Source organism: Taeniopygia guttata, chromosome 25, assembly GCF_048771995.1.
Source record: "Taeniopygia guttata chromosome 25, bTaeGut7.mat, whole genome shotgun sequence".
NCBI lineage: Eukaryota > Metazoa > Chordata > Aves > Passeriformes > Estrildidae > Taeniopygia > Taeniopygia guttata.
Genome location: NC_133050.1, coordinates 3,441,203 through 3,468,863, shown reverse-complemented (window position 1 = coordinate 3,468,863; position 27,661 = coordinate 3,441,203). Strand labels below are relative to the sequence as shown.

General features: G+C 54.5%; 2 protein-coding genes and 1 pseudogene across 2 annotated transcripts; 1 reads left to right on the top strand and 2 right to left on the bottom strand.

The window, feature by feature from the left end:
- Positions 1–1,969: 1,969 nt before the first annotated feature.
- Positions 1,970–16,258, top strand: LOC140680553 (leucine-rich repeat LGI family member 4-like). The gene is made up of 9 exons (XM_072918344.1): positions 1,970–2,022; positions 3,237–3,779; positions 5,037–5,108; positions 5,840–5,911; positions 6,457–6,528; positions 8,577–8,743; positions 10,454–10,618; positions 13,137–13,645; positions 15,113–16,258. The coding sequence occupies exons 1-9, from the start codon at positions 1,970–1,972 to the stop codon at positions 15,413–15,415; spliced, it is 1,956 nt and encodes a 651-aa protein (XP_072774445.1). The 3' UTR covers positions 15,416–16,258.
- A 493-nt stretch (positions 16,259–16,751) lies between these two features.
- Positions 16,752–19,323, bottom strand: LOC121468895 (uncharacterized). Its single transcript, XM_072918556.1, has 5 exons — positions 18,659–19,323; positions 17,951–17,979; positions 17,729–17,752; positions 17,405–17,479; positions 16,752–16,826 (listed from the first exon to the last, which is right to left on the bottom strand). The coding sequence occupies exons 1-4, from the start codon at positions 19,125–19,127 to the stop codon at positions 17,432–17,434; spliced, it is 570 nt and encodes a 189-aa protein (XP_072774657.1). The 5' UTR covers positions 19,128–19,323; the 3' UTR covers positions 16,752–16,826; positions 17,405–17,431.
- An 857-nt stretch (positions 19,324–20,180) lies between these two features.
- Positions 20,181–20,722, bottom strand: LOC140680568 (H/ACA ribonucleoprotein complex subunit 3-like; annotated as a pseudogene).
- Between the last annotated feature and the right edge of the window lie 6,939 nt (positions 20,723–27,661).

The window sequence follows — 27,661 nt, the reverse complement described above, 5'->3', positions numbered from 1 at the left end:
GCGGGAATTTCGGGGCCGTTTTTGGGGCCAATTCGGGAATTTTTGGGGGCGAATTTGGGGAATTTTCGGCACTTTCGGGGCGCGAGGAGCGGGAGGGGCGCGGGGGGGGGCGCGGGGGAGCGGAATTTGGGATTTTTTGGGGGATTTTTCGGGGCGATTTTGGCCATTTTAGGGCGGATTCGGGAATTTTTGGGGGGGATTTCGGGGGTTTTGGGGGCTATTTTTGGGATTTTGGGGAACTTTCGGGGAATTTTGGGATTTTTTTGAAGAATTTCTTTGGGAATCGTTGGGGAATTCGGGGCCGCTTTGAGGCGGTGCCGGCTCCGGGCGGGATTTTGGGGCGGATTTTGGGGGCTTTTCTTGGGTTTTTTGGGGGTTTTTGGGGCGGATTTTTGGGGAATTTTTGGGAATCGTTGGAGATTATTTGGGGCTTTTGGGGGTTTTCGAGGGGTTTTTTTTCGGTTTTTTTATTTGAATATTTTGAGATTTGCTTGGGAATTTGGGGAATTTTCGGGTTTTTTTGGGGATTTTTTTTGAGTTTTTGAGTTGAATTTTTGGGATTTTGGGATTTGGGGGGGGTTTTTTTATTTGAGTATTTCGTGATTTTTGGGATTTTTTGGGGGTTTTTTTGGGGACTTTTGGGGCCTTTTTGATTTGAATTTTTGGGGATTTTTTTGAGATTTTGGGGTTTTTTTGTTGCTGTTTTGGGAGTTTTTGGGCTTTCTCGGGGATTTTTTGGGTTTTTTTATTTGAAATTTTTGGGATTTTTTGGTGCTTTTCGGGGATTTTTTTGGGTTCGTTTAAAGATTTTTGAAGGATTTTTTGGGTCTTTTTTGTCCTTTTCGTTATTTTAAGGTTTTTTGGGGGTTTTTAAAGGATTATGTTATTTTTTTTTTATTTCTTTAAGGATTTGTAAGGTTTTTTCGGGATTTTTTTTTGGTTGTTTTTTGGGATTTTTTAAAGGATATTTTAAAGGGTTTTTTTTTTTTTAGGATATTTTGAGGTTCCTTCTTTGGGTTTTTAAGGGTTTTTTAGGATTTTTTGGGTGTTTTTAGGACATTTTCAGGCTTTTTTTAGGATTTTTATTTTGTTTTTTTGGAATTTTTGGAATTTCTGGAGGATTTCCCGGGGCTTTTTTGGGGATTTCCAGAATTTTGGGGGATTTCATCTGGATTGTTTGGGGATTTTTTTCTTAATTTTTTTTTTTAATTTTTTTTGGGTTTTTTTGGGGGGGTTTTAAACCAAATTTGGGGGGATTTTATTGGGATTTTTGGGGAATTTTTTCGTACTTGTTTGGGTTTTTTTTTTTTTTTTTTTGTTGATTTTCTGTGCTTATTTTGATTTCGTTTTTTGGATTTTTTTGGGTATTTAAAACAAAATTTTGGGGAACTTTGGTGGGATTTTGGGGATTTTTGTCGGGTTTTCTAAACTGTTTCTGTTTTATTATTTTTGGTTTTTTGGGAGGTTTAAACCAATTTTGGGGGGGATTTTTTTGGGATTTTTGGGGAATATTTGGGGTTTTTTGGAATTTTTTTTGAATTTTTGGGAATTTTTTTGTGCTTTTTTGGGAATATTTGAGAATTTTTTTAAAGTTTTGGGATTTTTGGTTCTTTTTTGGGATTTTGGGGGAAATTTTGGCAATTTTTTTGGTGCTTTTTTGGAATTTTTTGGGGGGCAGATTTTTTGGGATTTTTTTTTTGTGCTTTTTCTGTGGATTTTTAAAAAAATTTTCCCCTTTTTTGGGGAATTTCTGAGAATTTTTTTGTGATTTTTGAGATTTTTTGGGGGATTTTTTTGTGCTTTTTTGGGATTTTTGGGGGGAATTTTCGGGATTTTTTCGGTGCTTTTTCTGGGAATTTATTTTCATTGTTTGTGCTTTTTTGGGATTTTTTTTGGGGGGGGAATTCTTGGGAATTTTTTGGGGGCTTTTTTTAGGAATTTCCCCCTTTTTTGGGGACCCCCCCCCCCGATGCCTCCCCTGCTCCTTCTCGGGGCCCTCCTGGCGCTTTCCGGGGGGGTCCCGTCGGTTTTCGGGGGGGTCCCGTTGGTTTTCGGGGGGGTCCCGTCGGTTTTTGGGGGGGTCCCGTTTGTTTTTGGGGGGGTCCCGTCGGTTTTTGGGGGGGTCCCCAGAGGGGGCGTGGCCTGTCCCGGGGGCTGCGACTGCGACCGAACCAACGCCCGCTGCCGGGGGGGGGCCGGGGGCGTCCCCCGGGGGCTCCCCCCGGGCCTGGCCACGCTGTGAGTGCCCCGACCCCGACCCCCCCCCCAATTCGGGACCCCCCCCCCAAAAGAGATTTTGGGGTTCCCTTGAGCTCCTTTCCCTCCCCCCCCTCCCTCCCCCCCGTTTTCCCTCCTTTGGAACGGTCCCGGCAAATTTGGGAGGTGAAAAATTCCCAATTTTGGGAGCCCAAAATCCTCCCCGGGACCCCCAAAAATCCAGCCCGGGATACCCCAAAATCCTCCAAATTTGGGAGCCCAAAACCGACCCGGGATCCTCCAAAATCCCCCAAATTTGTGAGCCCCAAAATCCCCTCGGGACCCCTCAAAATCCTCCCAATTTGGGACCCCAAAATCCCCCAAATTTGAAACCCCAAAAATTCACCCTGGCACCTCCCAAAATCCCTCCCGGGACCCCCTAAATCCCAAAATCCCCCCAAAATTGTGTCTCCAAACACCCCAGGACCCCCCCAAAACCCCCCAAATTTGGAACCCCAAAATCTCCCCCGGGACCTCCCAAATCCGCCAAAATCCTGCAAATTTGGGACCCGCCAGAATCCCCCAAATTTGGGACCCGAAAACCCCATGAGCTCCTAAATTGGGACCCCAAATCCCCCCAAAATCCCCCAAATCCCCCCAAATTTGGGACCCCCCCAAACCCCAAAATCCCCCAAATTTGGGACCCCCCAAAAATTCCCCTGAAATTTTCCAAATTCCCCAATTCTCCCATTTCCCCCCAAATTCCCCAAATTTCCCTGAAATTCACCCCAATTTTCCCATTTCCCTCCAAATTTCCCCAAATTCCCCAAAATTCCCCCAATTTCCCCCCAAAATTCTCCCAATTTTCCCAAATTTCACCAGAAATTTCCCCCAATTTTTCCTCAAATTCCCACAAAATCCCCAAAAATCCCCAAAATTCCCCCACTTTTCCCATTTTCTGCCCAAATTTTCCCCAAAATCCCTCAAATTTCCCTAAATTTTCCAAAAATGTCCTAAAAATTCCACTCTAATTTCCCCAGTTTTCCAATTTTCATCCCAAATTCCCCCAGTTTTTCCCATTTTTCCCATTTTGTCCCATTTTGCCCAGTTTCCCCCCAATTTTTCCCATTTGCCCCATTCTTTTCCCATTTTTTCCCAATTTTCCCAAATTTTCCCAATTTTTCCCTACTTTTCCCATTTTCTCGTTTTTCCCCCCATTTTTCCCCAACTTCTCCCATTTTTTCCCGTTTTCCCCCCAATTCTTCCCATTTTCTGCCGTTCTTTTCCCATTTTTCCCAATTTTCCCAATTTTTCCAATTTCCCCATTTTCCCCCCAATTTTTCCCATTTTTCCCTTTTTTTTGCCCCAATTTTCCCCACTTCTCCCCCCCGTGTTTTTCCCGTTTTTTCCCCCAAATTTCCCCAATTTTTCCCATTTCCCCAGTTTTTCCCCCAATTTTTCCCATTTCCCCCCAATTTTCCCGTTTTTCCCGTTTTTTCCCCCATTTCCAGCTCGCTGCTCCGCTGGGACATCGAGGAGCTGCCCCAGGGGAGCTTCCGGCACCTCCCGGCGCTGACGCTGCTGTGAGTCCCCAAAATCCCCAAAATGGCCCAAAACCGCCCCAAAACACCTCAAAATCACCCCAAAATGGCCCAAAAAATCACCCCAAAAATATCCCAAAATATCCCCCAAAACACCCCCAAAACGCCCCAAAAACGCCCCCAAAACACCCCCAAAACATCCCAAAATATCCCAAAATATCCCCCAAAAACGCCCCAAAAATGCCCCCAAAACATCCCAAAATGTCCCAAAAAAAACCATCCCAAAAATATCCCAAAATATCCCAAAAATATCTCCCAAAATGTCCCAAAAATCACTAAAATGTCCCAAAACCATCCCAAAAATATCCAAAAATATCCAAAACCATCCCTAAATGTCCCAAAATCACCCAAAATCACCCAAAATATCCCCAAATCCCCCAAAATATCCCCAAAAAATCACCCCCAAACCCCCCAAATTCCTTGAAACACAAAAAAATCCCCTAAAAACAACGAAAAAACCCCCAAATCCCCAAAACCCCCCAAAATCCCCCAAATATCCCCAAATGGCCCAAAATCAGCCCAAATATCCCCAAATCACCCCCAAAATCTCCCAAATCCCCCAAAACCAACTCAAAATGCCCCAAATGATCCCAAAATCCCCCAAAATATCCCCAAATCCCCAAAATGTCCCCAAAACACCCCAAAAACCCCCCAGATCCCCAAAACACAAAAAAATCCCCAAAAAACAACCAAAAACCCCCAAAATCCCCCCCGAAAAATCCCCCAAAATATCCCAAAAATCCGAAAATATCCCAAAGTCCCCCAAAATATCCCCCAAATGTCCCAAATGTCCCAAATGTCCCCAAATTGTCCCCAAAATGTGTCCCCAATGTCCCCAAAATGGCCCAAATTATCCCCAAAATGGACCTGAAAATCTCCCAAAAATGTCCCCAAATGTCCCAAAATTTGTCCCCGATGTCCCCAAATTGTCCCCGAACGGACCCAAAATTGCCACAAAAGGTCCCAAAAATGTCCCAAAGTTGTCCCAAAATGTCCCCAAAATTGTCCCGAAAATCTCCTAAAATGTCCCCAAATGTCCCCAAATTGTCCCCAAATGTCCTCAAATGTCCCCGAAATTGACCCCGAATGTCCCCAAATTGTCCCAAATGTCCCAAAATTGACCCCAAATGTCCCCAAATTAACCCAAAAGTTCCCAAAATTGACCCGAAAATCTCCTAAAATGTCCCCAAATGTCCCCAAATGTCCCCAGTGTCCCCAAAATGTCCCCCTCTCCCCCAGCCTGGTGGCCTCGGGGCGCCTGGGGAGCGTCGGGGACGGAGCCTTCGAGGGGCTGGGGGCGCTGGAGTACCTGTGAGTCACACTGGGGATACTGGGTATACTGGTTTGCACTGGGAACGACTGGTTTCGACTGGTTTGGACTAGTTTGGACTGGTTTATACTGGGAGGGACTGGTTTGGACTGTTTTACTGGTTTGGACTGGTTTGGACTGGTTTGGACTGCTTATACTAGTTTGTACTGGTTTGTACTGGTTTGTACTGGTTTATACTGGGAGGGACTGGTTTATACTGGTTTGTACTGGTTTGGACTGGTTTGGACCGGTTATACTGGTTTGTACTGGTTTGTACTGGTTTGTACTGGTTTGGACCGGTTATACTGGTTTGGACTGGTTTGGACTGGTTTGGACTGGTTTGGACCGGTTATACTGGTTTGTACTGGTTTATACTGGTTTGGATGGGGAATGGAGCTGGGGGCACTCGAGTCCCTTTGAGTGATACTGGGGATACTGGTTATACTGGTTTGGACTGGTTTGGACTGGTTTGGAATGGTTTGGACTGGTTTGGACTGGGAGGGACCAGGACAAACTGGGAGGGACTGGTTATATTGGTTTGTACTGGTTTATACTGGTCTGTACTGGTTTGTACCAGTCCATACTGCTCCATACTGCTCCATACTGGTCTGTACTGGTCTGTAACTGGTCCATACTGGTCCGTACTGGTCCATACTGGTCCATACTGGTCCGTACTGGTCCGTACTGGTCCATACTGGTCTGTAACTGGTCCATACTGGTCCATACTGGGCAGGTTCCTGGAGGACTCCCAGCTCCGCTCCCTCCCCCCTGCAGCTCTCCGGGGGCTCCGGGGGCTCCTGTTCCTGTGAGTGTCCCCAAGTGTCCCCAAATGTCCCCAAATGTCCCCAAATGTCCCCAATGTTCCCAATGTCCCCAAATGTCCCCAATGTCCTCAATCCCCCCAATCCCCCCAATGTCCCCAAATGTCCCCAATGTTCCCAATGTCCCCAAATCCCCCAATGTCCCCGATGTCCCCAGATGTCCCCAAATGTCCCCAGTGTCCCCAATGTCCCCAAATGTCCCCAAATGTCCCCAATGTCCCCAATGTCCCCAAATCCCCAAATGTCCCCAATGTTCCCAATGTCCCCAAATCCCCCAATGTCCCCGATGTCCCCAGATGTCCCCAAATGTCCCCAATGTCCCCGATGTCCCCAAATGTCCCCGATGTCCCCGATGTCCCCGATGTCCCCGATGTCCCCAAATGTCCCCAAATGTCCCCAATGTCCCCAATGTCCCCAGTGTCCCCAATGTCCCCAAATGTCCCCAATGTCCCCAATGTCCCCAGTGTCCCCAATGTCCCCAATGTCCCCAATGTCCCCAATGTCCCCAATGTCCCCGCTGTCCCCGCAGGAGTCTGGCCGACAACCTCCTGCAGTCGCTGCCCCGCGGCCTCTTCCAGGAGCTGCCCAACCTCGGCCACCTGTGGGTGACACTGGGGGGGTTGGGGACATTGGGGACACTGGGGGACATTGGGGGGGTTGGGGACATTTGGGGGATTTGGGGACATTGGGAACATTGGGGGGGTTGGGGACATTTGGGGGGGTTGGGGACATTGGGGACATCGGGGATGTTGGGGATTTTGGGGACATTTGAGGACATTGGGGACATTCGGGGGTTGGGGACACTGGGGACATTGGGGACATTTGGGGGATTTGGGGACATTGGGAACATTGGGGACATTTGGGGGTTGGGGACATCTGGGGACATTGGGGACGTTTGGTGACCTTTGGGGACACTGGGGGGTTGGGAGGGTTGGTGCCACTTTGGTGCCACTTTTTGTCACTTTGCTGTCGTTTGGTGCCATTTTGTGCCACTCTGGTGGCATTTGGTGACATTTGATGCCACCCGATGTCCCTTCAGTGCCACTTCAGTGCCACTCCGGTGCCACCTGGTGCCACTCGATGTCCCTTTAGTGCCACTCTAGTGCCATTTGGTGCCATTTTTGTCACTTTGGTGCCATTTTTGTCACTTTGCTGCCACTTTTTGCCACTCTGGTGACACCTGGTGACATTTAGTGCCACTTTGGTGCCATTTTTCTCACTTTTGTGCCACTTTTTGCCACTTTGGGACCACCTAGTGCCACTTTGGTGCCACTTGGTGCCATTTGATGCCACTTTGGTGCCACTTTTTGTCACTTTGGTGCCACGTTTGCCACTCTGGTGACCCCTGGTACCACTTAGTGCCACTTGATGTCCCTTTAGTGCCACTTTGCTGCCATTTGGTGCCACTTTTTGCCACTCTGGCGCCATTTGGTGCCATTTTTTGCCACTTTGGTGACCCCTGGTGCCACTTAGTGCCACTTTGATGTCACTTGGTGCCACTTTGGTGCCACCTTGATGTCACTTGGTGCCACTCTGGTGCCATTTTTGTCACTTTGGTGCCACCTGGTGCCACTCTGGTGCCACTTGGTGCCATTTGATGTCCTTTTAGTGCCACTTTGGTGCCACTCTGGCGCCATTTGGTGCCATTTTTTGTCATTTTGTTGCCATTTTTCTCATTTTGCTGCCACTTTTTGCCACTCTGCTGAAACCTGGTGACACCTGGTGGCATTTAGTGCCACTTTGGTGCCGCTTTTCTCACCTTGGTGCCATTTTTTGTCACTTTGGTGCCACATTTTGCCATTTTTCCCACTTTGCTGCCGTTTTTTCCCCGCTTTGCTGCCCCTTCGTGCCACCCGGCGACCCTCGGTGCTCCCGACGCGCCAACCCGTGGCGTCCCCAACGTGCCAACCTGGGATGTCCCCGACCTGTGGTGTCCCCAACGTGCCAACCTGGGATGTCCCCGACCCGTGGCGTCCCCAATGTGCCAACCTGGGATGTCCCCGTGGTGTCCCCGTGGTGTCCCTGCGATGTCCCCAATGCGGTGTCCCCAATGCGGTGTCCCCGATGTGTCGACCCTTGGTGTCGTTGACCCGTGGTGTCCCCGACGTGCCCACCTGTGGTGTCCCCGGCGTGATGTCCCCCGGTGTCCCCGTGGTGTCCCCAATGCGGTGTCCCTGTGGTGTCCCTGTGGTGTCCCCCGGTGTCCCCATGGTGCCCCCAATGCGGTCTCCCTGTGGTGTCCCCAACGTGGTGTCCCCAACCTGTGGTGTCCCCAACGCGGTGACCCCGACGTGGCTGTCCCCCGGTGTCCCCAACACGGTGATCCCAACGTGGCCATGCCCCGCTGTCCCCAACGCGGTGACCCCAACGTGGCCATTCCCCGGTGTCCCCAACGCGGTGACCCCGACGTGGCTGTCCCCCGCTGTCCCCCGGTGTCCCCAACGCGGTGACCCCGACGTGGCTGTCCCCGCTGTCCCCAACGCGGTGACCCCGACGTGGCTGTCCCCCCACTGTCCCCAACGCGGTGACCCCGACGTGGCCATGCCCCGCTGTCCCTAACGCGGTGACCCCAACGTGGCTGTCCCCGCTGTCCCCAACGCGGTGACCCCGACGTGGCTGTCCCCGCTGTCCCCGCTGTGCCCGGCGCAGGGACCTGCGGGGGAACCCGCTGCGCTGTGACTGCGCGCTGCGCTGGCTGCTGCGCTGGCTGCGCGCCCGGCCCGGCCCCGGCCCCGAGGGCGGCGCCCGCTGCCACGGCCCCGCGGCGCTGGCCGGCACCGCCCTGGCACTGCTCGGGCCCCGGCAGCTCCAGTGCGGTGACTGGTTTATACTGGGAGGGACTGGGAGGGGACTGGGAAGGAACTGGGACAAAGTGCGAGGGAACTGGGGGGGACTGGGATGGACTGGAACAAACTGGGAGGGAACTGGGACAAAGTGGGATGGAACTGGGAGGGACTGGGAGCAACTGGGAGGGACTGGGAAGGACTGGGAGGGAACTGGGAGGGAACTGGGAGGGACTGGGGGGGGACTGGGAGGGAACTGAGAGGGACTGGGAGGGACTGGGGGGGCACTGGGAAGAGATTGGGGGGGACTGGGGGGAAGTGGGATGGACTGGGACAAACTGGGATATACTGGGTTGGACTGAGAGGGACTGGGGGGGACTGGGAGGGAACTGGGAGGGGATTGTGGGGAACTGGTTTATACTGGGAGGAACTGGGAGGGGACCAGGGGGGACTGGAGGGAACTGAGATGGACTGGGAGGGAACTGGGACAAACTGGGAGGGAACTGGGGGGGGACTTGGAGGGACTGGGATATACTGGGAAAAGATGGGGGGGAACTGGGAGGGGATTGGGGGGAGCTGGGGGGAACTGGGATGGACTGGAATGGACTGGGAGGGAACTGGGAAAAACTGGGAGGGAACTGGGATGGACTGGGGGGGGACTGGGAGGGAACTGGGAGGAACTGGGAGGGACTGGGAGGGACTGGGAGGGACTGGGGGGGACTGGGGGGGACTGGGAGGGACTGGGAGGGACTGGGATGGACTGGGAGGGACTGGGGGGACTGGGAGGGACTGGGAGGGACTGGGATGGACTGGGAGGGACTGGGAGGGACTGGGAGGGAACGTGGGATGGACTGGGAGGGACTGGGAGGGAACTGGGAGGGAACTGGGAGGGAACTGGGAGGGACTGGGGGGAGAAAATCCAGGGGATTTTGGGGGGGAAAATGGGACTGGGAGGGACTGGGACATACTGGGTTATACTGGGAGGGACTGGGGGAAAAACTCCGGTGGTTTTAGGGTGAGAAATGGGAATTTCAGGGGTAAAATTGGAAATTTTAAATGGGAAAATGGGACTGGGATATACTGGGGTATACTGGGATGGACTGGGACAAACTGGGACAAACTGGGACAAACTGGGAGGGACCGGGGGGAGAAAATCCGGGGGGTTTGGGGGTGAAAATGGGGCATGGAGGGGACTGGCTTGTGCTGGTTTGTACTGGGATATACTGGAGGGACTGGTTTGTACTGGTTTATACTGGGATATACTGGCAGGGACTGGGACGGGGGGTTTTGTGGGGGGGAGTGGGACTGGGAGGGGCTGGGGCTGTCCCATGTCCCTGGGGATGTCCCCAACTCTCCCTATGTCCCCAGCCATGTCCCCAAGATGTCAGCAAGCTGTCCCCAAGCTGTCCCTGGGCTGTGCCCATGTCCCCAGGGATGTCCCCACGCTGTCCCCACATCTCCAGCGATGTCCCCAAGCTGTCCCCACATCCCCAGCCATGTCCCCACGCTGTCCCCGGGGTGTCCCCAACTGTCCCCATGTCCCCAGAGCTGCGGCCGCTCCAGGCGCTGCCATTCTCCTCGCTCGGGGGACACCCGAGGGTGGCCCTGGGGCTGTCCCTGCTCTGTCCCTCTGTCCCCGGTGATGTCCCCAGGGATGTCCCCAAGCTGTCCCCACATCCCCAGCCATGTCCCCATGTCCCCAGGGATGTCCCCAACTGTCCCCAACTGTCCCCATGTCCCCAGAGCTGCGGCCGTTCCAGGCGCTGCCGTTCTCCTCGCTCGGGGCCGAGCCCTTCGCGCTCGGGGGGCACCCTGGGGTGGCCCTGGCGCAGCCGGCGGCCGGAGCCTGCGCCCTGCTGGAGTGGGACCAGCTGGGGGGCAGCTTCCGCGCCCAGCGCGTCATCAACGGTGAGCGAAACGGGGCAAAAATGGGGGGAAACGGGAAAAAATGGGGGAAAACGGCCAAAAACTGGGGGGAAACGGCGAAAAAATGAGGGAAAATGGGGAAAAAACGGGGGAGAAATGGGGAAAATGGGGCGGGAGTGGGGACAGCTCGGGGGGAGCTTCTGAGCCCACAGCGTCCTCAACAGCGAGAGAAATGGGGTAAAACAGGCGAAAAACGGGGGGGAAACAGGCAAAACGGGAAAAAACAGGGAAAAATGGGAAAAAATGGGGGAAAAATGGGGAAAAAATGGGGGAGAAATGGGGAAAATGGGGTGGGAGTGGGAGCAGCTCAGGGGGAGCTTCTGAGCCCACAGAGTCCTCAACAGTGAGAGAAATGGGGTAAAACGGGTGAAAAATGGGGGAACAACGGGGGAAAAACGGGAAAAAAAGGGGAAAATGGCAAAAAAATGGGGGAAAAAATGAGAAAAAATGGGGGAGAAATGGGGAAAATGGGGGGGAGTGGGAACAGCTTGGGGGGAGGTTCTGAGCCCAGCGCATCATCAACGGCAAGAGAAATGGGGGAAAAATGGGGAAAAATGGGGGGAAATTGGGGGAAAATGGGGGGAAATGGCGAAAAAATTGGGGGAAATGGCGAAAAACTGGGGGGAACTAGAGCAAAATGGGGAAATGGGGTAAAAATGGGGGGAAATGGGGAAAAATTTGGGGAAATTGGGGAAAACGGGGTGGGAGTGGGAGCAGCTTGGGGGGGATTCTGAGCCCACAGCGTCGTCAGCGGTGAGAGAAAAGGGGAAAACGGGGAAAAACGGGGGGAAATTGGAAAAATGGGGGATAAATTGGTGAAAATGGGAGGAAAAGTGGGAAAAATTGGGGGAAAATGGGAAAAAAACGAAGGAAAAATGGGGGAAATGAGGGGAAAATGGGGTGGGAGGTTCTGTGTGCCCACCATCGTGAACAGCGAGAGAAATGGGGGGAAATGGGAAAAAATGGGGGGAAAATGGGGAAATGGGGAAAAAATGGGGGGAAATGGGAAAATGGTGAAAAACTGAAAGAACTCTGAGAAAATGGGAGAAATGGGGGGGAAATGGAGAAAAATGGGAAGAAAATGTTGAAAAAGAAGGAGGAAATGGTGAAAAAATGGGAGTAGATGGGGGAAATGGGGTTAAAATGGTGGAAAAGGGGGGAAATCAGGTAAAATGGAAAAAATAAAAAATGGGGGGATATGGGAAAAAATGGGGGAAATAGGGAAATGGGGGAAAAATAGGGAAAAATGGGGGAATGGAAAAAACTGAAAAAATGGTTAAAAAGGGTGGAAATGGGAAAATGGTGAAAAAATTGAAAGAATTATGAGAAAATGGAGGAAATGGGGGGAAAATTGGGGAAAATTGAAGGAATTGGAGAAAAACGGGGAGAAAATGTTGAAAAAGAAGGAGGAAATGGGGAAAAATGGGAATTGATGGGGGAAATGGGGTTAAAATGATGGAAAACGGGATAAAATAGAGGGAAATGGGGAAAAAGGGATAGAACAGTGAAAAAAAAAACAAGAAAAAGAGGGGGAAAGGGGCAAAAATGGGGGGAAAAATGATGAAAAAAAATAGGGGGGAGGTTCTGTTCCCCCATCATAACCAACAGTGAGAGAAACGGGGTAAAATGGGGAAAAAGGGGGAAAATAGTGAATAAATGGGGGGAAATGGGAAAAAACAGGGGGGGTGGGGGGAAATGGAGTAAAATGGAGGGGAAAACGGGAGAAAAATGGTGAAAATAAAAGAAAATTGGGGAAAAGGGGGAGAAATGGGGGGGAATGGGGAAAATGGAAAAAAATGGAGAAAATTGCGAAAAAATGGGACAAATGGGGAAAACGGGGTGGGAATGGGGAAAATGGGGTGAAAATGGGGAAAACGGGGTGGGAATGGTTAAAAATGGGGTGGGAATGGTTAAAGTTGGGTGAGGAACATCAAGAGGGACCCGAGGACACCAAGAGTTGGGGTGACCCCCCAGAAATGGCCTCGGGGACCCCAAAAATGGGCTGAGGGTCCCCAAAATGACCTTGGGGGAGAACAAAGGAATTGCCCCGATGTCCCCAAGGTCCTCAAGGTGCTCAAAGGTCCCCAAATGTCCCCAGATGTCCCCAAATGTCCCCAGATGTCCCCGAGCCCTCCAATAACCACCAAGGTCCCAAAGGTCCCCAACATCTCCGATGTCCCCAAGGTCCCAGTGTCCCCAAGGTCCCAGTGTCCCCAAGGTCCCTGATAGTCCCCAGTGTCCCCGCTGTCCCCAGTGTCCCCAAGGTCCCTGCTGTCCCAGTGTCCCCAATGTCCCTGCTGTCCCCAGTGTCCCCGCTGTCCCCAAGGTCCCTGCTGTCCCCAGTGTCCCCGATGTCCCCAAGGTCCCTGCTGTCCCCAGTGTCCCCGCTGTCCCCAAGGTCCCTGCTGTCCCCAGTGTCCCCGCTGTCCCCAAGGTCCCTGCTGTCCCCGGTGTCCCTGCTGCCCCCGTGTCCCCGCCGACGTCCCCTCCGTCCCCCCAGGCTCCTCACCGGTGGCCTGCCACCCGGTCCCGCTGGGTGACACCCTGCTGCTGGTGGTGGCCCAGCTGGGCGGCGGCTCCTGGGTGTGGCGGCGCTCGGGCGGCCCCGGCTCGGCCTTCGTGCGCCACCAGGCCCTGGGCGCCGGCCGCCTGCGCCGGCCCCACGCCGTGGCCGCCGCGCGCCTGGCCGGGCACCTCTACCTGGGGGTGGCCGACAGCTCCAAGGGCGGCACCAGCACCGTGTTCCGCTGGGCCTCGGGCGGCTTCTACCCGCACCAGGCGCTGCGGCCGTGGCAGCGCGACACCCACCTGGAGTTCCTGGAGCTGGGCGGGCGGCCGGCCCTGGTGCTCTGCGGCGCCGCGCGCCGGCCGCTCGTCTACCGCTGGAGCGGCGACGCCTTCGCGCCGCACACCGACATCCCCCACGTGCCCGACGCCTACGCCGCCAAGCACTTCCGCCTGCGGGGCAGCGTCTTCCTGTGCCTCACCAGGTTCCTGGGCGACGCCAAGGTGATGGCGGTGGGCTTGGGGGGTGGTGGGGTCATGGTGGGTGGGGGGGTGGGTGGGGGTCCAGCAAGGTCATGGGGGGTCAGCAGGGATTGGGGATGCAGCGGGGTCATGGGGTTATGGGGGTCCATCAAGGCCATGGGGTTATGGGGGTCCATCAAGGTCATGTGGTTATGGGGGTCCATCAAGCTCACGGGGTTATGGGGGTCCATTAGGGTCATGGGGTTATGGGGTTCCATCAAGGTCATGTGGTCATGAGGGGGTCAGCAGGGTCATGGGTCCATTGGGTTCCATCATGGTTGTGTGGTCATGGGGGTCCATCAAGGTCATGTGGTTATGGGGTTCCATCAAGGTTGTGTGGTCATGAAGGTCCATCAAGGCCATGGGGTCATGGAGGGTCACCAGGGTCATGGAGTTCCATCAAGGCCATGTGGTCATGGAAGGTTCCCAAGGTCATGGGGTCATGGGGGGTCACCAGGGTCATGGGTCCATGGGGTTCCATCAAGGCCATGTGGTCATGGGGGGGCATCAGGGCCACGAGTGGTCACAGGTGGGGCCACCAGGGTGATGATGGCCACCCCATGGCCATGGGGGCCCATCAGGGCCACGAGGCCCCACCTCTGACCCCTGAGCCAAGTGCAGGTGAAGTGCAGGGAGGGCCCCAACCCAACCCACCCCATGGTGCCACCACCCACCCCATGGTGCCACCACCCACCCCATTGTCCCACCACCCATCCCATGGTGCCATCACTGATCCATGAACCCAGCCCAACCCACGGTGCCACCACCCACCCCATGGTCCCACCACCCACCCCATGGTGCCATCTCCATCCCATGGTCCCACCACCCACCCCACGGTGCTACCACCCACCGCATGGTCCCACCACCCACCCCACGGTGCCACCACCCACCCCACGGTCCCACCACCCACCCCATGGTCCCACCACCCACCCCACGGTGCCATCTCCATCCCATGGTCCCACCACCCACCCCATGGTGCCACCACCCACCCCAGGGTGCCACCACCCACCAAATGGTGCCATCTCCATCCCAACCAACCCAACCCATCCAACCCAACCCAACCAAACCAAACCCAACCCAACCCACCCAACCAACCTAACCAACCAAACCCAACCAACCAAACCAACCCAACCAACCAACCCAAACCCAGCCCACCCAACCCAACCCACCCCATGGTCCCACCACCCACCCCACGGTGCCATCTCCATCCCATGGTCCCACCACCCACCCCATGGTGCCACCACCCACCCCAGGGTGCCACCACCCACCAAATGGTGCCATCTCCATCCCAACCAACCCAACCCATCCAACCCAACCCAACCAAACCAAACCCAACCCAACCCACCCAACCAACCTAACCAACCAAACCCAACCAACCAAACCAACCCAACCAACCAACCCAAACCCAGCCCACCCAACCCAACCCACCCCATGGTCCCACCACTCCAGGTGATGCGCTGGGAGGGCTCCATGTTCCGCGAGGTGCAGCAGGTGCCGGCCCGCGGCTCTCTGGTCTTCCAGCCGCTGCTCCTGGCCGGCCACCGCTACGTCCTGCTGGGCAACGACTTCGCCCCGAGCCGCGTCTTCCGCCTGGGCGCCGGCGGCCGCCTGGAGCCCGCCCAGGACCTGCCCGCGCCCACCCCCCGCGCCTTCGTCCCCGTCGCCGTCGGCCACCGCCACTTCCTGGTGGCCTCCAGCTTCAAGGGGGCCACCCAGATCTACGCCCACGTCACCGAGGACGTCGGCACCTGAGGGGACGGCCAGGCGCGCCCGGTGGCCGCCCGCCGCCGGGGGATGCCCGGAGCTGCCGTCGTGTCCCTGAGGCTGGGGGACATCAGGGGACGTGTGGTGGCAGCCGAGGATGGTGGCCACCAGTCCACTGTGGAGATGGGGACATCAGGGGACATGAGGGGAACATGTGGTGGCATCTGGAGGGACGTGTGGTGGCATCTGGTGGGACGTGGGCATGGTGGCCACCCTGATGTTGTGGAGATGTGGGCGTGAAGGGACACCGTGGGGACAAGGTGGGGACACTGTGGGGACACCGTGAGGACGGCGGTGCCACCACGGCCTCGTGCAGCTGCAGGGACGTGGGGACATCGCCGTGGGCTCGGTCACCAGAGGGACGCGGGGACATTGACCAGACACCAGCAGGGACCTGAGGCCACCCTCGCGCGACATCCCCAAGGCCACCGGCGACCTGATGTCCCCAAGGACACCATCACCCTGATGTCCCCAAGGACACCATCACCCCGATGTCCCCAAGTTCACCACTGACCCAACGTCCCCAAGACCACCATTGCCTCAGTGTCCCCTCCTGGTGCCACCATCACCCCGAAGTCCCCAGGGCCACCATGGCCCCGATCTCCCCAAGGCCACCATGGCCCTGATGTCCCCAAGTCCACCATCACCCCGATGTCCCCAAAGCCACCATGGCCCCGATGTCCCCAAGGCCACCATGGCCTCAGCGTCCCCTCCTGGTACCACCATGGCCCCGATGTCCCCAAGCCCTTGTGTCCCCTCCCGGTGCCACCGCTGTCCCGCCGTCCCCATGTCCCCTCCCCCAGTGACCAAAATCCATTTTTTTTTCACCCATTTTTATTCATTGCCTTTCTTGGGGACATTTTGGGGAAAATTTGGGGACATTTCGGGGAAATCAATGCCACCCCTCCCCCCATCCGGTGTCACCTGTTGGGGACATTTGGGGACACCTGGGGACAGCTCAGGCTCCTGCGGAGAGAGGGGGGGTCAGGGGGTGGCACCGTCCCGCGGTGTCCCCAAAGTGTCCCCGCGGTGTCCCCAAGGTGTCCCCAGGGGGAGGGGACACTCACCTGTCCCAGCCAGAGGTGACAGCTCCGGGGGGGGGGGGGGGGGCGGTGCCTGCGGGGGAGGGGAGGGGACACTGAGGTGTCCCCAGACTGTCCCCAAGTGTCCCCCAAATGTCCCCGATGTCCCCAATCCCCCAACCCCAAATCCCCCTCAGTGTCCCCAAGGTCCCCAAAACGTCCCCAAATCCCCCAAAAAGTGTCCCCGATGTCATCCCCCAACGTTCCCAAATCCCCCGATGACCCTAAATGTCCTCGAATATCCCCAAATTGTCCCCGAATGTCCCCAAATGTCCCCGGGTTTCAGCTGGCCTTGCTCCGGCACTTGCACTTCCCACCTGAGGAGACACAGAGGTGACACAGAGGTGACACAGAGGTGACACAGCGGTGACACACAGGTGACACAGGTGACACACAGGTGACACAGGTGACACAGGTGACACACAGGTGACACAGGTGACACACAGGTGACACAGAGGTGACACACAGGTGACACAGAGGTGACACAGGTGACACAGAGGTGACACAATGACACACCAGTGACACACAGGTGACACAGGTGACACACAGGTGACACAGAGGTGACACACCAGTGACACACAGGTGACACAGGTGACACAGAGGTGACACAGTGGTGACACACAGGTGACACAGGTGACACACAGGCGACACACAGGTGACACAGAGGTGACACAGGTGACACAGAGGTGACACAGAGGTGACACAGCGGTGACACACAGGTGACACAGGTGACACACAAGTGACACAGGTGACACACAGGTGACACAGGTGACACACAGGTGACATACAGGTGACACAGAGGTGACATACAGGTGACACACAGGTGACACACAGGTGACATACAGGTGACATACAGTGATACAGAGGTGACACAGGTGACAGGGGTGGCACTCACTGAGCAGGACGACGACCCCCAGCACGCTCAGCACTGCGGCCACCGCGAGACCACCGACGCGCCGGTGACACCAGTCTGGGACAGGGACAGGGACACTGGGACAGCTGGGGGTACCTTGGGGACATGTTGGGGACACCTGGGAGTACCTGGGGACACCCTGTGGACACCTGGGGACACCTTGGGGACACCCTGGGGCACCCTGGGGACACCTTGGGGACACCTGGGGGTACCTTGGGGACACTTTGGGGACACCCTGGGGGTACCTGGTGACACCTTGGGGACACTTTGGGGACCCTCCCAGTCCCTCCCAGTTCCCGCACTCACCGAACTGGAAGGGACTGGAGGCATCTGGGGGGGAGGGAGGGGTCAGAGAGACTAGCACGGACCAGTATAAACCAGTATAAGCCAGTATGGACCAGCATGGACCAGTAGAAACCAGTATGGACCAGTATAAACCAGTTCAGGCTTTCCATCCCAGTCACTCCCAGTTTGTCCCAGTTTGTCCCTGTCCCTCCCAGTTTGCCCCAGTTTGTCCCAGTCACTCACCGGGGTGTCGCCTCTGGCCAGGGACAGAACTGGGGGGGGAGGGGACACCAGTTAAACCAGTTTGGGCTGGGACTGGGCCCAGTTCCTCCCAGTAACCCCCGAAATCCTCCCAGTCCCTCCCAGTACAAACCAGTCCCTCCCAGTCCCTCCCAATATAAACCAGTTCCCTCCCAGTCCCTCCCAGTACAAACCAGTCCCTCCCAGTCCATCCCAGTCCCCCCCAGTCCCTCCCAGTCCGTCCCAGTCCCTCCCAGTCCAAACCAGTACCTCCCAGTCCAAACCAGTTCCCGGAGCTGTTCCCACTCCATTCCGTCACCTTTGATCCCTGGGTGGGTGGAGGGGACTGGGACAAACTGGGACAAACTGGGACAAACTGGGACAAACTGGGAAAAACTGGGAGCGACTGGGGGGGGACTGGGACAAACTGGGACAAACTGGGAGGGACTGGGAGGGGACTGGGGACGGGTGAGTCACTGGGATTCCTGAGCAGGGCAGGACTGGGACGAACTGGGGGAAACTGGGACAAACTGGGGGGAGCCGGGGGGGACTGGGACCAACTGGGGACTACTGGGAGAGAACTGGGCAAACTGGGAGAGACTGGGATGGATGGGGGGTTACTGGGATGTTACTGGGAGGGACTGGGGGGGTTATTGGGAGGTTACTGGGGGGTTACTGGGATGAACTGGGAGTCACTGGGGCTCCACTCACCTTCCCAGAGCAGCCGCGGGAACTGGAAATGGGGGCGGGGGAGAAATGGGAGGGGGCGGGGCACGGAACGAGGGGGCGTGGCCAATGGAAGGGGCGTGGCCAAATATGGGGGCGGGGCAGAGGTTTGGCCGCGGAAGGACTGGGATGAACTGAGGGATACTGGGATGAACTGGGAGTGACACTGGGGGATGCTGGGAGCACTGGGACAGACTGGGAGTGGCACTGGGATGCACTGGGACAAACTGGGATGGACTGGGACGAACTGGGAGTGGCACTGGTAGAACTGGGAGATACTGGGAGGCACAGGGGCAAACTGGGCTGCACTGGGAGGGACTGGAGGGGCACTGGGGCTGTACTGGGAGGAACTAGCCTGGACTGGGATGAACTGGGCTTTACTGGGAGGGACTGGAGGGGTTGAAAGGGCTGGTCCCGCCTCTGTCGCCTCCCATTGGCTGAGGCTCCCGCCCATCACTGTCTGCAACCAATCAGCACCCGGGAACAGCACCTGGAGGCGGGGCCTGGTGTCGGCGCCATTTTAGCGACTTTGAGCCTACAAGCCCCGTCATGCACAGCGGCTCCATGGCGGCCTAACTACAAGTCCCGTCAGGCCCCGCGCTCCACAGCGCTCCCCTTATCCGCCTCCATGAGCCTCACAGGAGCCCCCCAGACCCTGCGGGACCCCCGAGAGCCCCCCCGAGCCCATTCGGGCTCCTGAACGCCTCCTCGAACGCCCAGATGCCCCAAACCACAAAGAGGCCTCCGAGCGCCACCTAAGGGACTACAGATCCCACCATGCACCGCGGCACGCACGGAGCGCCGTTACAGCTAGGAGTCCAGCTCCCGTCATGCCCTGCGGCGACAGAGACCCCCTCAGAGCCGAGTTCCGGCCCGACAATTCCCGTCACGTCCTGAGCCCCACGGAGACCCCTCAGAGCTCCCCAGGGGCTTCCCGACCCCACAGAATCCCCCCAGGTGCCCCTGTAGACCCACACCTGCCCTCCAGGACCCCCAACCGCTCCGTTACAGAGAATTCCGGGACTACAGCTCTCATCATGCCCCGCGGCGCCCATTGCGCGTATTTACGGCCATGCCCCCATTTCCCGTGATGCCCCGCGGCCTCACTTAGCCCCTTTAAGGCAGCGACTCCATCTCCCATCATGCCCCGCGCCCCATAGAGCCCCGCTATACCCGCGACTCCATCTCCCATCATGCCCCGCGCCCCATAGAGCACCGTTATACCCGCGACTCCATCTCCCATCATGCCCCGCGCCCCATAGAGCCCCGTTATACCCGCGACTCCATCTCCCATCATGCCCCGCGCCCCATAGAGCACCGTTATACCCGCGCCTACAACTCCCATCATCCCCCGCGCCCCATAGAGCACCGTTATACCCGCGCCTACAACTCCCATCATCCCCCGCGCCCCTTAGAGCCCCGTTAGCGCTTCCCCCAATGCCCCCCTAAATTCTCTCCCCAGACCCAAAAAACCACAATATCCCCAAAACAGGAAGAAAAACCCAAGTTATTTGGTCACCAAAACTCAGAGACCCTCGACCTTTAATATTTCATTTTTCCTCCTCTTTAAAACGTTCCTTTCCCCTCATTTCCGTGCAGTCTGCTGGCACTGTGATTTGACCTTCTCTCATGGCGGGGATCCCTCCCAGGAGCTCGGGGCCATCTCAGGGCTCCTCAGGGGATTTCTGGGGTGCCTCAGAGCAGGGTCCGGCCTCGCTGCGTTGGCAAAACCCCGAAGCGCCGCTTCAGGGCCAGGCGGTGCCGGGAGAATTTATCATCGGGGGAGAAGCGGGCGGGGTGCGCCAAGCGTGTGGGGACCCCGTCCGGGGACACCTTCTGTGGGGACTGAGCGTCAGGGAGAGCCCAAATTCCCCCCTGAGCACAGCCAAACTGACCCGCATCGCTCCCAGCACGCACCGCGGACACCCAAACACCGCGGGTCCCCTCCGAGTCCTCCCCTAAATCCCCCAAAAGCGCCCCAAAAGCGCCCGGTACCCGCAGGGTGTAGACGCGCTCCCCGCCCTCGTTCTCCTAGCACTGCAGGAACATGGCGGCGCCAGCGCGGCACCCGGCCGGAAGTCGCCTCAGGAGAAAAGGGGAAAAGGCGGGCTTTACACCGGAAATCGGCGAGAGGGACGATGGGAAATGTAGTCCCGAAAGAGAGCGGAAAGTACCGCCCAACCCAGCAGATCCGAGGGGGGAAATTTGGGCCCAAGAAAGGAGATTTTGGGGTGAAAACGGGAGTTTGGGTTAAAAAAAAAAATATGGAATTTGGGTCTTAAAAGGGGAATTTGGGCCCAAGAAAGGAGATTTTGGGGTGAAAACGGGAGTTTGGGTAAAAAAAAAAAATATGGAATTTGGGTCTTAAAAGGGGAATTTGGGCCCAAAAAGGAGGAATCTGTGTCCAGGAAGGGAAAGTTTGGGCTCAAAAGGCGCATTCGGGTCCAAAAAGAGAGAATTTGGGCCCAAAAAAGGGGATTTGAGCAAGAAAAGGGGGAAATTTGGACCGAAAAAGGGGGATTTGGTTTCAAAAAGGGAGAATTTCGACCAAAAAAATCGGGAATTTGTGCCCCAAAAAGGGGAATTTGGGTGCCTAGATGGGAAGTCTGGACCCCAAAAGGGGGAGTTTGGGTCCAAAAATGGAGAATTTGGGCCATAGTTTGGGGTTTGAGCACTAAAATTGAGCAGTTTGGACCTAAAAAGTAGAATCTGGATTTAAAAAAAAACAGGAGTCCGACCTTCAAAAGTCAACCCAGGGAGGCAGGGGGAAGATTTTGGGGTGAAAAAGTGAGTTTGGGTTCAAAGTAAGGGAGTTTGGGTCTGAAAGTGCGAGGAACAGAATTCACGGTTTGGAGTTTTTAAAGTTTAATAATAATAATAATGGCAATAGGATAAAAAAAGGAGAATAATTCCAGCGGGGTGACATCTCTGAGGCGCGTGCATATTCATGATTTCGTTATTTGTGAAAAACTCGTTGTGTTGAAATTTTAGGAGTTTAAATTTTAGCTTTCCCCCCCATCTTGTAAATCAATCTTTGAAAATCTGAGATTTCCAGAGAAGGAGGCAATAATGTTTTTTTTTTTTTTGAGATTTTGGTGTCTGTTGCTGTTCTTTTAATATTGTGCTCTAGGCTAAAAAGTGTGTGTGCCACACTGCTGAAAAGAGATGAATACAGGAAAAATTTAAGAGAGATTAATACGGAAAAACTGAAAAGAGATTAATACAGAAAAAATTTAAAAGAGATGAATGCAGGGAAAATTGAAAAGATTAATACAGGAATAATTAAACGAGATAAGTACAGGAAAAACTTAAAAGAGATTAACACAGGAAAAATTTAAATGAGATTAATGCAGCAAAACATAAAAGAGATTAACACAGGAAAAAATTAAAAGAGATTAATACAGGAAAAAATTAAAAGAGATTAATGCAGGAAAAACTTAAGATATATTAATACAGGAAAACTGAAAAGAGATTAATAGAGGACAAACTTAAAAGAGATGAATGCAGGAAAAATTTAAAATATTAATACAGGAATAGTTAAACGAGATTAATAGAGGAAAAACTTAAAAGATATTAATATGGAAAACTGAAAAGAGATTAATACAGGGAAGCTTAAAAGAGATGAATACAGGAAAAATTTAAAAGAGATTAATATGGAAAAACTGAAAAAAGATTAACATAGGAAAACTTAGATGAATACAGGAAAAATATAGAAGATATTAATACAGGAAAAATTTAAACAAAATTAATGCAGCAAAATTTAAGAGACTTAATACAGCACTATTTAAAAGAGACTAATACAGCAAAATTTAAAAGAGATTAATGCAGCAAAACTCAAAATATATTAATGCAGGAAAAATTTAAAAGATATTAATAAAGCCAAATTTAAGAGATTAATACAGGAAAAACTGAAAAGAGATTAAAACAGCAAAACTTAAAAGAGATTTATACAGGAAAAATTTAGAAGAAATTAATACAGGAAAACTTAAACGAGATGAATACAGCCAAATTTAAGAATTAATACAGCACTATTTAAAAGAGATTAATATGGAAAAATTTAAAAGAGATTAATACAAGAAAAATGTAAAAGAGGTTAATAAAAGAGATTAATACAGCCAAATTTAAAAGACTAGTACAGCAAAACTTAAAGGAGATTAATACAGGAAAAATTTAAAAGAGATTAATACAGCAAAACATAAAAGAGATTAATGCAGGAAAAACTTAACTTAAAAGAGATTAATAAAGGAAAAATGTAAGACATTAATATAGCCAAATTTAAGACATTAATACAGCAAAACTTAAAAGAGATTAATACAGCACTATTAAAATGAAAAAGAGATTAATACAGCCAAATTTAAAAAATGTTAATACAGCCAAATTTAAGAGATGAATGCTGCATATCTTTCCAACATAACACATATCGCATTCAGTATTCATTTTAATATTTGCCAAACGCCAATCATATATCAGGGATTTTCACACTACTCAAACATTCTTTCAAATTTCTGATGTTTTGGGAGCTCCTTTGCCTGACCCCTTCACTCTCTGGCTCAGAGACATCCTGAGGGTCAGGATTTATTATTTCATTTTTATATTTTATTTTATTTTATTTTACTTTATTTTTTAAATTCTTTAATTTTATTTATTTTGTTTTGTTTTACTTTATTTTATCTATTCTTGTGTCTCCACCCTGCTGTTTCACAGCCTCTGATGACATTTTAGTATGTCCTCCTGAAATTAATACGGTGATCTCTAATTGTGCTCCTGAAATTAAGATGGTGTTCCCTAACTGTCCTTGTTAATCTTAACATGGCGTTCTCTAATTGTCCTCCTGAAATTAACATGGTATTCTCTAATTGTACTCACTAAATTAACATGGTATTCTCTAATAGTCCTCATTATTTTTAACATCATATTCTCTAATTGTCCTCCTTCAATTACCATGGTATTCTCTAATTGTCTTCGTTAAATTAACATGGCGTTCTCTAATTGACCTCCTTAAATTAACATGGTATTCTCTAATTGTGCTCCTTAATTGTAACATGCTATTCTCTAATTGTCCTCCTGAAATTAACATAGTGTTCTCTAATTGTCTTTGTTAATTTTAACACAGAGCTCTCTAATTGTCCTCCTTAAATTAACATGGTATTCTCTAATTGTCTTCGTTAAATTAACATGGTGTTCTCTAATTGTGCTCCTGAAACTAACATGGTGATCTCTAATCATCTTTGTTATATTTAATGTGGTGTTCTCTAATTGTCCTCCTGAATTTAACGTGGTGTTCTCTAATCGTCCTCCTGAAATTAACAAAGTGCTCTCTAATTGTCCTCATTATTTTAACATGATGTTCTCTAATTGTGCTCCTTAAATTAACATGGTGTTTTTTAATTGTCCTCCTGAAATTTAACATGGTGTTCTCTAATTGTCCTCCTGAAATGAACATGCTGTTCCCTAATTGTCCTCATTAATTTAGCATGGTGTTCTCTAATTGTCCTCCTGAAATTAACATGGGGGTTGGTCCCCGCAGGCTCAGGTGGCCCCAGCAGACGCAGCCTGGCGGATCAGTTCTCCACAGCGCTGCAGCAGGACAGCCAGCCCCGGCGACACGGGAAAGGCCGTGACTTCCAGAGCCGGCGGAGTTGATCTTGCACATTCTGGAGTCGGGAGGAGGGAATGGCCTGCACAGCTAAATTGATGTAATGAGTTTGAAGGGCCAGGCATGAGATGGCGGGGCTGGCGTCATTCGCCATGTCCTGAAGGGCTGCGAGAGAGAGGAACAGAACCACCGTCAGAGCCTGCGTCTGCAGAAACATGGGGACACCCTCCTGCCACGTCCATGCCAGGCAGCTCTTGCCATGGCCTGGAGGAAGCAGGAGACAAGAAGGGCGAGCTGGAAGGTGCTGGCCACGAATCTGCCACAGGCCCCCGAAAGGTCTGTGTGCTCAGCCCACGCTGCCCTTGGTGCACGCCGGGCCAGGGAAGGCAGCTGCCAGCGGCAGCCCCCGCTGAGAGCCCGCTGGCCTCACTCACCCCTGCAGAGGATCCGGAACTCTTGCTGCTGTCCTCTCAGGCAGCGCCCGGCGATCCCTTGGGAACAGAGAGCGTGAGCTGGCTGGAGAGCCACAGCTGCCGCCCACGGGCGCTGCCAGCCCTGAGGCCACACGGCCTCCTGGCCCGGCAGGGCTCAGCCCGGGCCCCTGCCGCATCCTGCCGCCCAAGGGCACGGCTGCCAGAGGGCGGTGGCAGCGCCGAGGCCAGGCGGGGCTCCAGATGGCCGCGCTGGGATGCTGCTGCCGGGGCAGCAGGCGGGGCTGGGGCCGAGCTGCGGCGGGGCGGGGAAGGAGCCGGGCTGCTGGCTCACCATGAACCTGACGGCCGCCTCTCGCAGGGGCTCCTGTGGGCTCTGCAGGTAGGGCAGGGCCCGGCGCAGGTGCTCGGCCGCTCGGCTCCTGTCCTCTGCCAGCTGGAGAGAGCAGCAGGCACAAAGGGAAGGGTTGGTGTGGGCCCTGCCCCTCGGCCGGGCGCTCCCTAGGCCGGGCGCCGCTCCCCCTGCCCACACAGCCCCGAGGCCCGGCCAGCAGCCGCAGGCGCCGGGCTCCGCAGGGAGCAGAGGGCCCGGCGAGCCGCGGTGCCGCCCCGCGGCAGAGCCCGGCTGCCTCGGGGCTCCCTCAGCGCCGGGCTTGGGGCCAGAGGAGCCTGGAGCAGAGCCCGGGTGGCCCCGGGAAGGCAGCGGCGTGTGGGGCGCCGGCCGGTGCCCCTGCGTGCAGCACTGGGCAGGGGCTGCAGCTGCCAGCCCCACAGACTGGGCACCGTGGGCAGGCGGCTTCTCCAGGCTGGGGCTGGGGCTTCTGGGCTGTCCTTACCAAGCGCTCGGCAAAGCTCCACATCTGATCTCTGTTCACCAGGTGCTGAAGATCCCTTCTCTTCAGGAATCTTACTGCAGAAAGCAGCGTTTCCAGAGAGGCCTGCAGAGCGGCAGAGAGCCGGAGATGGCACCGCAGCCCAGGGCACAGGAGCCGCGTCCCTGTGCCAAGGCCAGGAGGGAGCTGGAGCCCATGAGGAGGAGCCAGGCTGTGGGGAGACAGCTGAGCCCCCTGCCATGGGGACCCCGGCGCCCAGGAGCCCTCACCTGTGCCACACCCCAGTTCTCATCGTGGCAGTTGAAGAAGAGTGGGAGCAGGCTCTGCCTCACATGCTTCTTCAGGGGCTTTTTTCCCTTGGCCACCACCAAGTTCATCACCTCTTGGAAGAGGCGAACGGAGAGCAGCTTCACAAGGCTGTTGTCCTGTTGGAAAGGAAGCAGAACCCCTCCACATCAGCTGCTTCAGGCCCCCCTGTGAACAGGCCCAAGGCACCGGGCTTCCAGGCGGCGCCCGGTGCCCATGGCTGGGGGCAAAGAGCTTTACATTGTCGAAGAGTTGCCAGAGCGCCTCAGCCAGCTGCAGGGCGATGGGGCTGGCTATTGCTATCTCTTTGTTGAAGAGCAGAGAGCTGGTCATCTCAACAATGTCTTCATCCACGGCCCGCAGGAGGTTGCCAAGGCTTTCAGTCAGGCTGTACATTCTTTGGTTCTGTGTGGAAAACAAGGCTGGGCAACCCGACGCTGCTGCTGCTGCTGCAGGGCTCAGAGGCCGAAGGCCTGTCCCAGAGCACTCAGGCAGCTGAACAGTGACCCTGGAGAGCTGGGAGCAGCTGCCACAGCTCCCAAAGCCCAGCCAAGCCCAAGGGGCTGCTTTCCCCAGCCCCACGCTGCCGGCACAGCTTCAGCTGCTGCCTCCTTCTCACCATCGAGGGGTCCTGGCTGAGCACCACGAGGCCTCTGAGCGCCACGCGACATATCTCTCTGGACCGTCTCTTCAGGTGCCTTGTCATGATCTGCAGGACCTTTTCACCGCATTCACTCAAGTCCAGGCAGTCCAGGACCTGAAAGGCACAGAGCAGTGACAGGAGTGCCCAGCTGGCAGGAGCTCAGAACCGCACAGGGCTGAGCCAAGGCAGCAGCACAGGGCACCATCCCAGGCAGCTGCGGCTACCAGAGGGCAGAGGCGTGGGAGGCAGCTGAGCGAGGCAGCGCTGGCCATCGGGCTCACCTCCACCAGGAACGTCAGGGCGGGCAGTTCCCAGTCTGAAATGTCTTGGCTGAGTAGGTCAAAGAGGCAGGATGCGATCCTGCAGCGCCAGATGATGGAGACACGGCGCATCTCCCTGGGGGGGAGAAAAAAGCACCATTGCTCCTGAGCTGAGTGGCCAAACCTCTCCCAGGGCTGACTCACAGAGGTCTGGTCTTCTCCCGAGCACTCCCGAGCACGGGTGCTTTGGGAGGCAGCTGCTCCAGGGCACCCTCCTCTCCCAGCCTTTTCAAATCTGCTCATCCCTCCCTTGGGGACAAGGCCCTGCCGCCCGTGAGCACGGGGACTGCGTGGGGTGATCTGGGCACAAAGGAGAGGGGCGGTGGGGAGAATGAGGTCTCACCTGGCCAGCAGACCCACTGCATAGTGGTGGGTGTGGGCACAGAGCAGCATGTTCCAGGCACACCTGCGTTCCATTGCTACCACCACGTCCTCGTACTGCATTTGGCAGAGCAGGGACTTCAGGGTCTGCAGTGCAAAGCTGTGTGCAGAGCAAAGCCCAGGTCACGCTGGGAGGCCCGGCTCCTGCCCTGGGAGCATGGCAGGGATGGGGAGGCTGGGAAGACTGGGATGGAGCACCTGTTGGGGTGGGCTGCAAGGTCGTGTTGCTCCTGGCATCTCTTCCAGAAGGTATCCACCTCTTCTGGCATATCCAGCGTGCTGATGTAAGCTTGGAAGAGCAGACGCAGAAGGAGTTTGGGGAAATATACCTGCACTACAGGTGGGCACCAGGTCAGATTGAAGACCCTCCACATTGTTACTGTTGCCTGCAAGAAATGAAACACCCAGAGACAGCAATCAGTGCCAAGACATGCATGTGGCATGGCCCCGGCCTGCGAGGGAGAGGCCAAGGGAGACA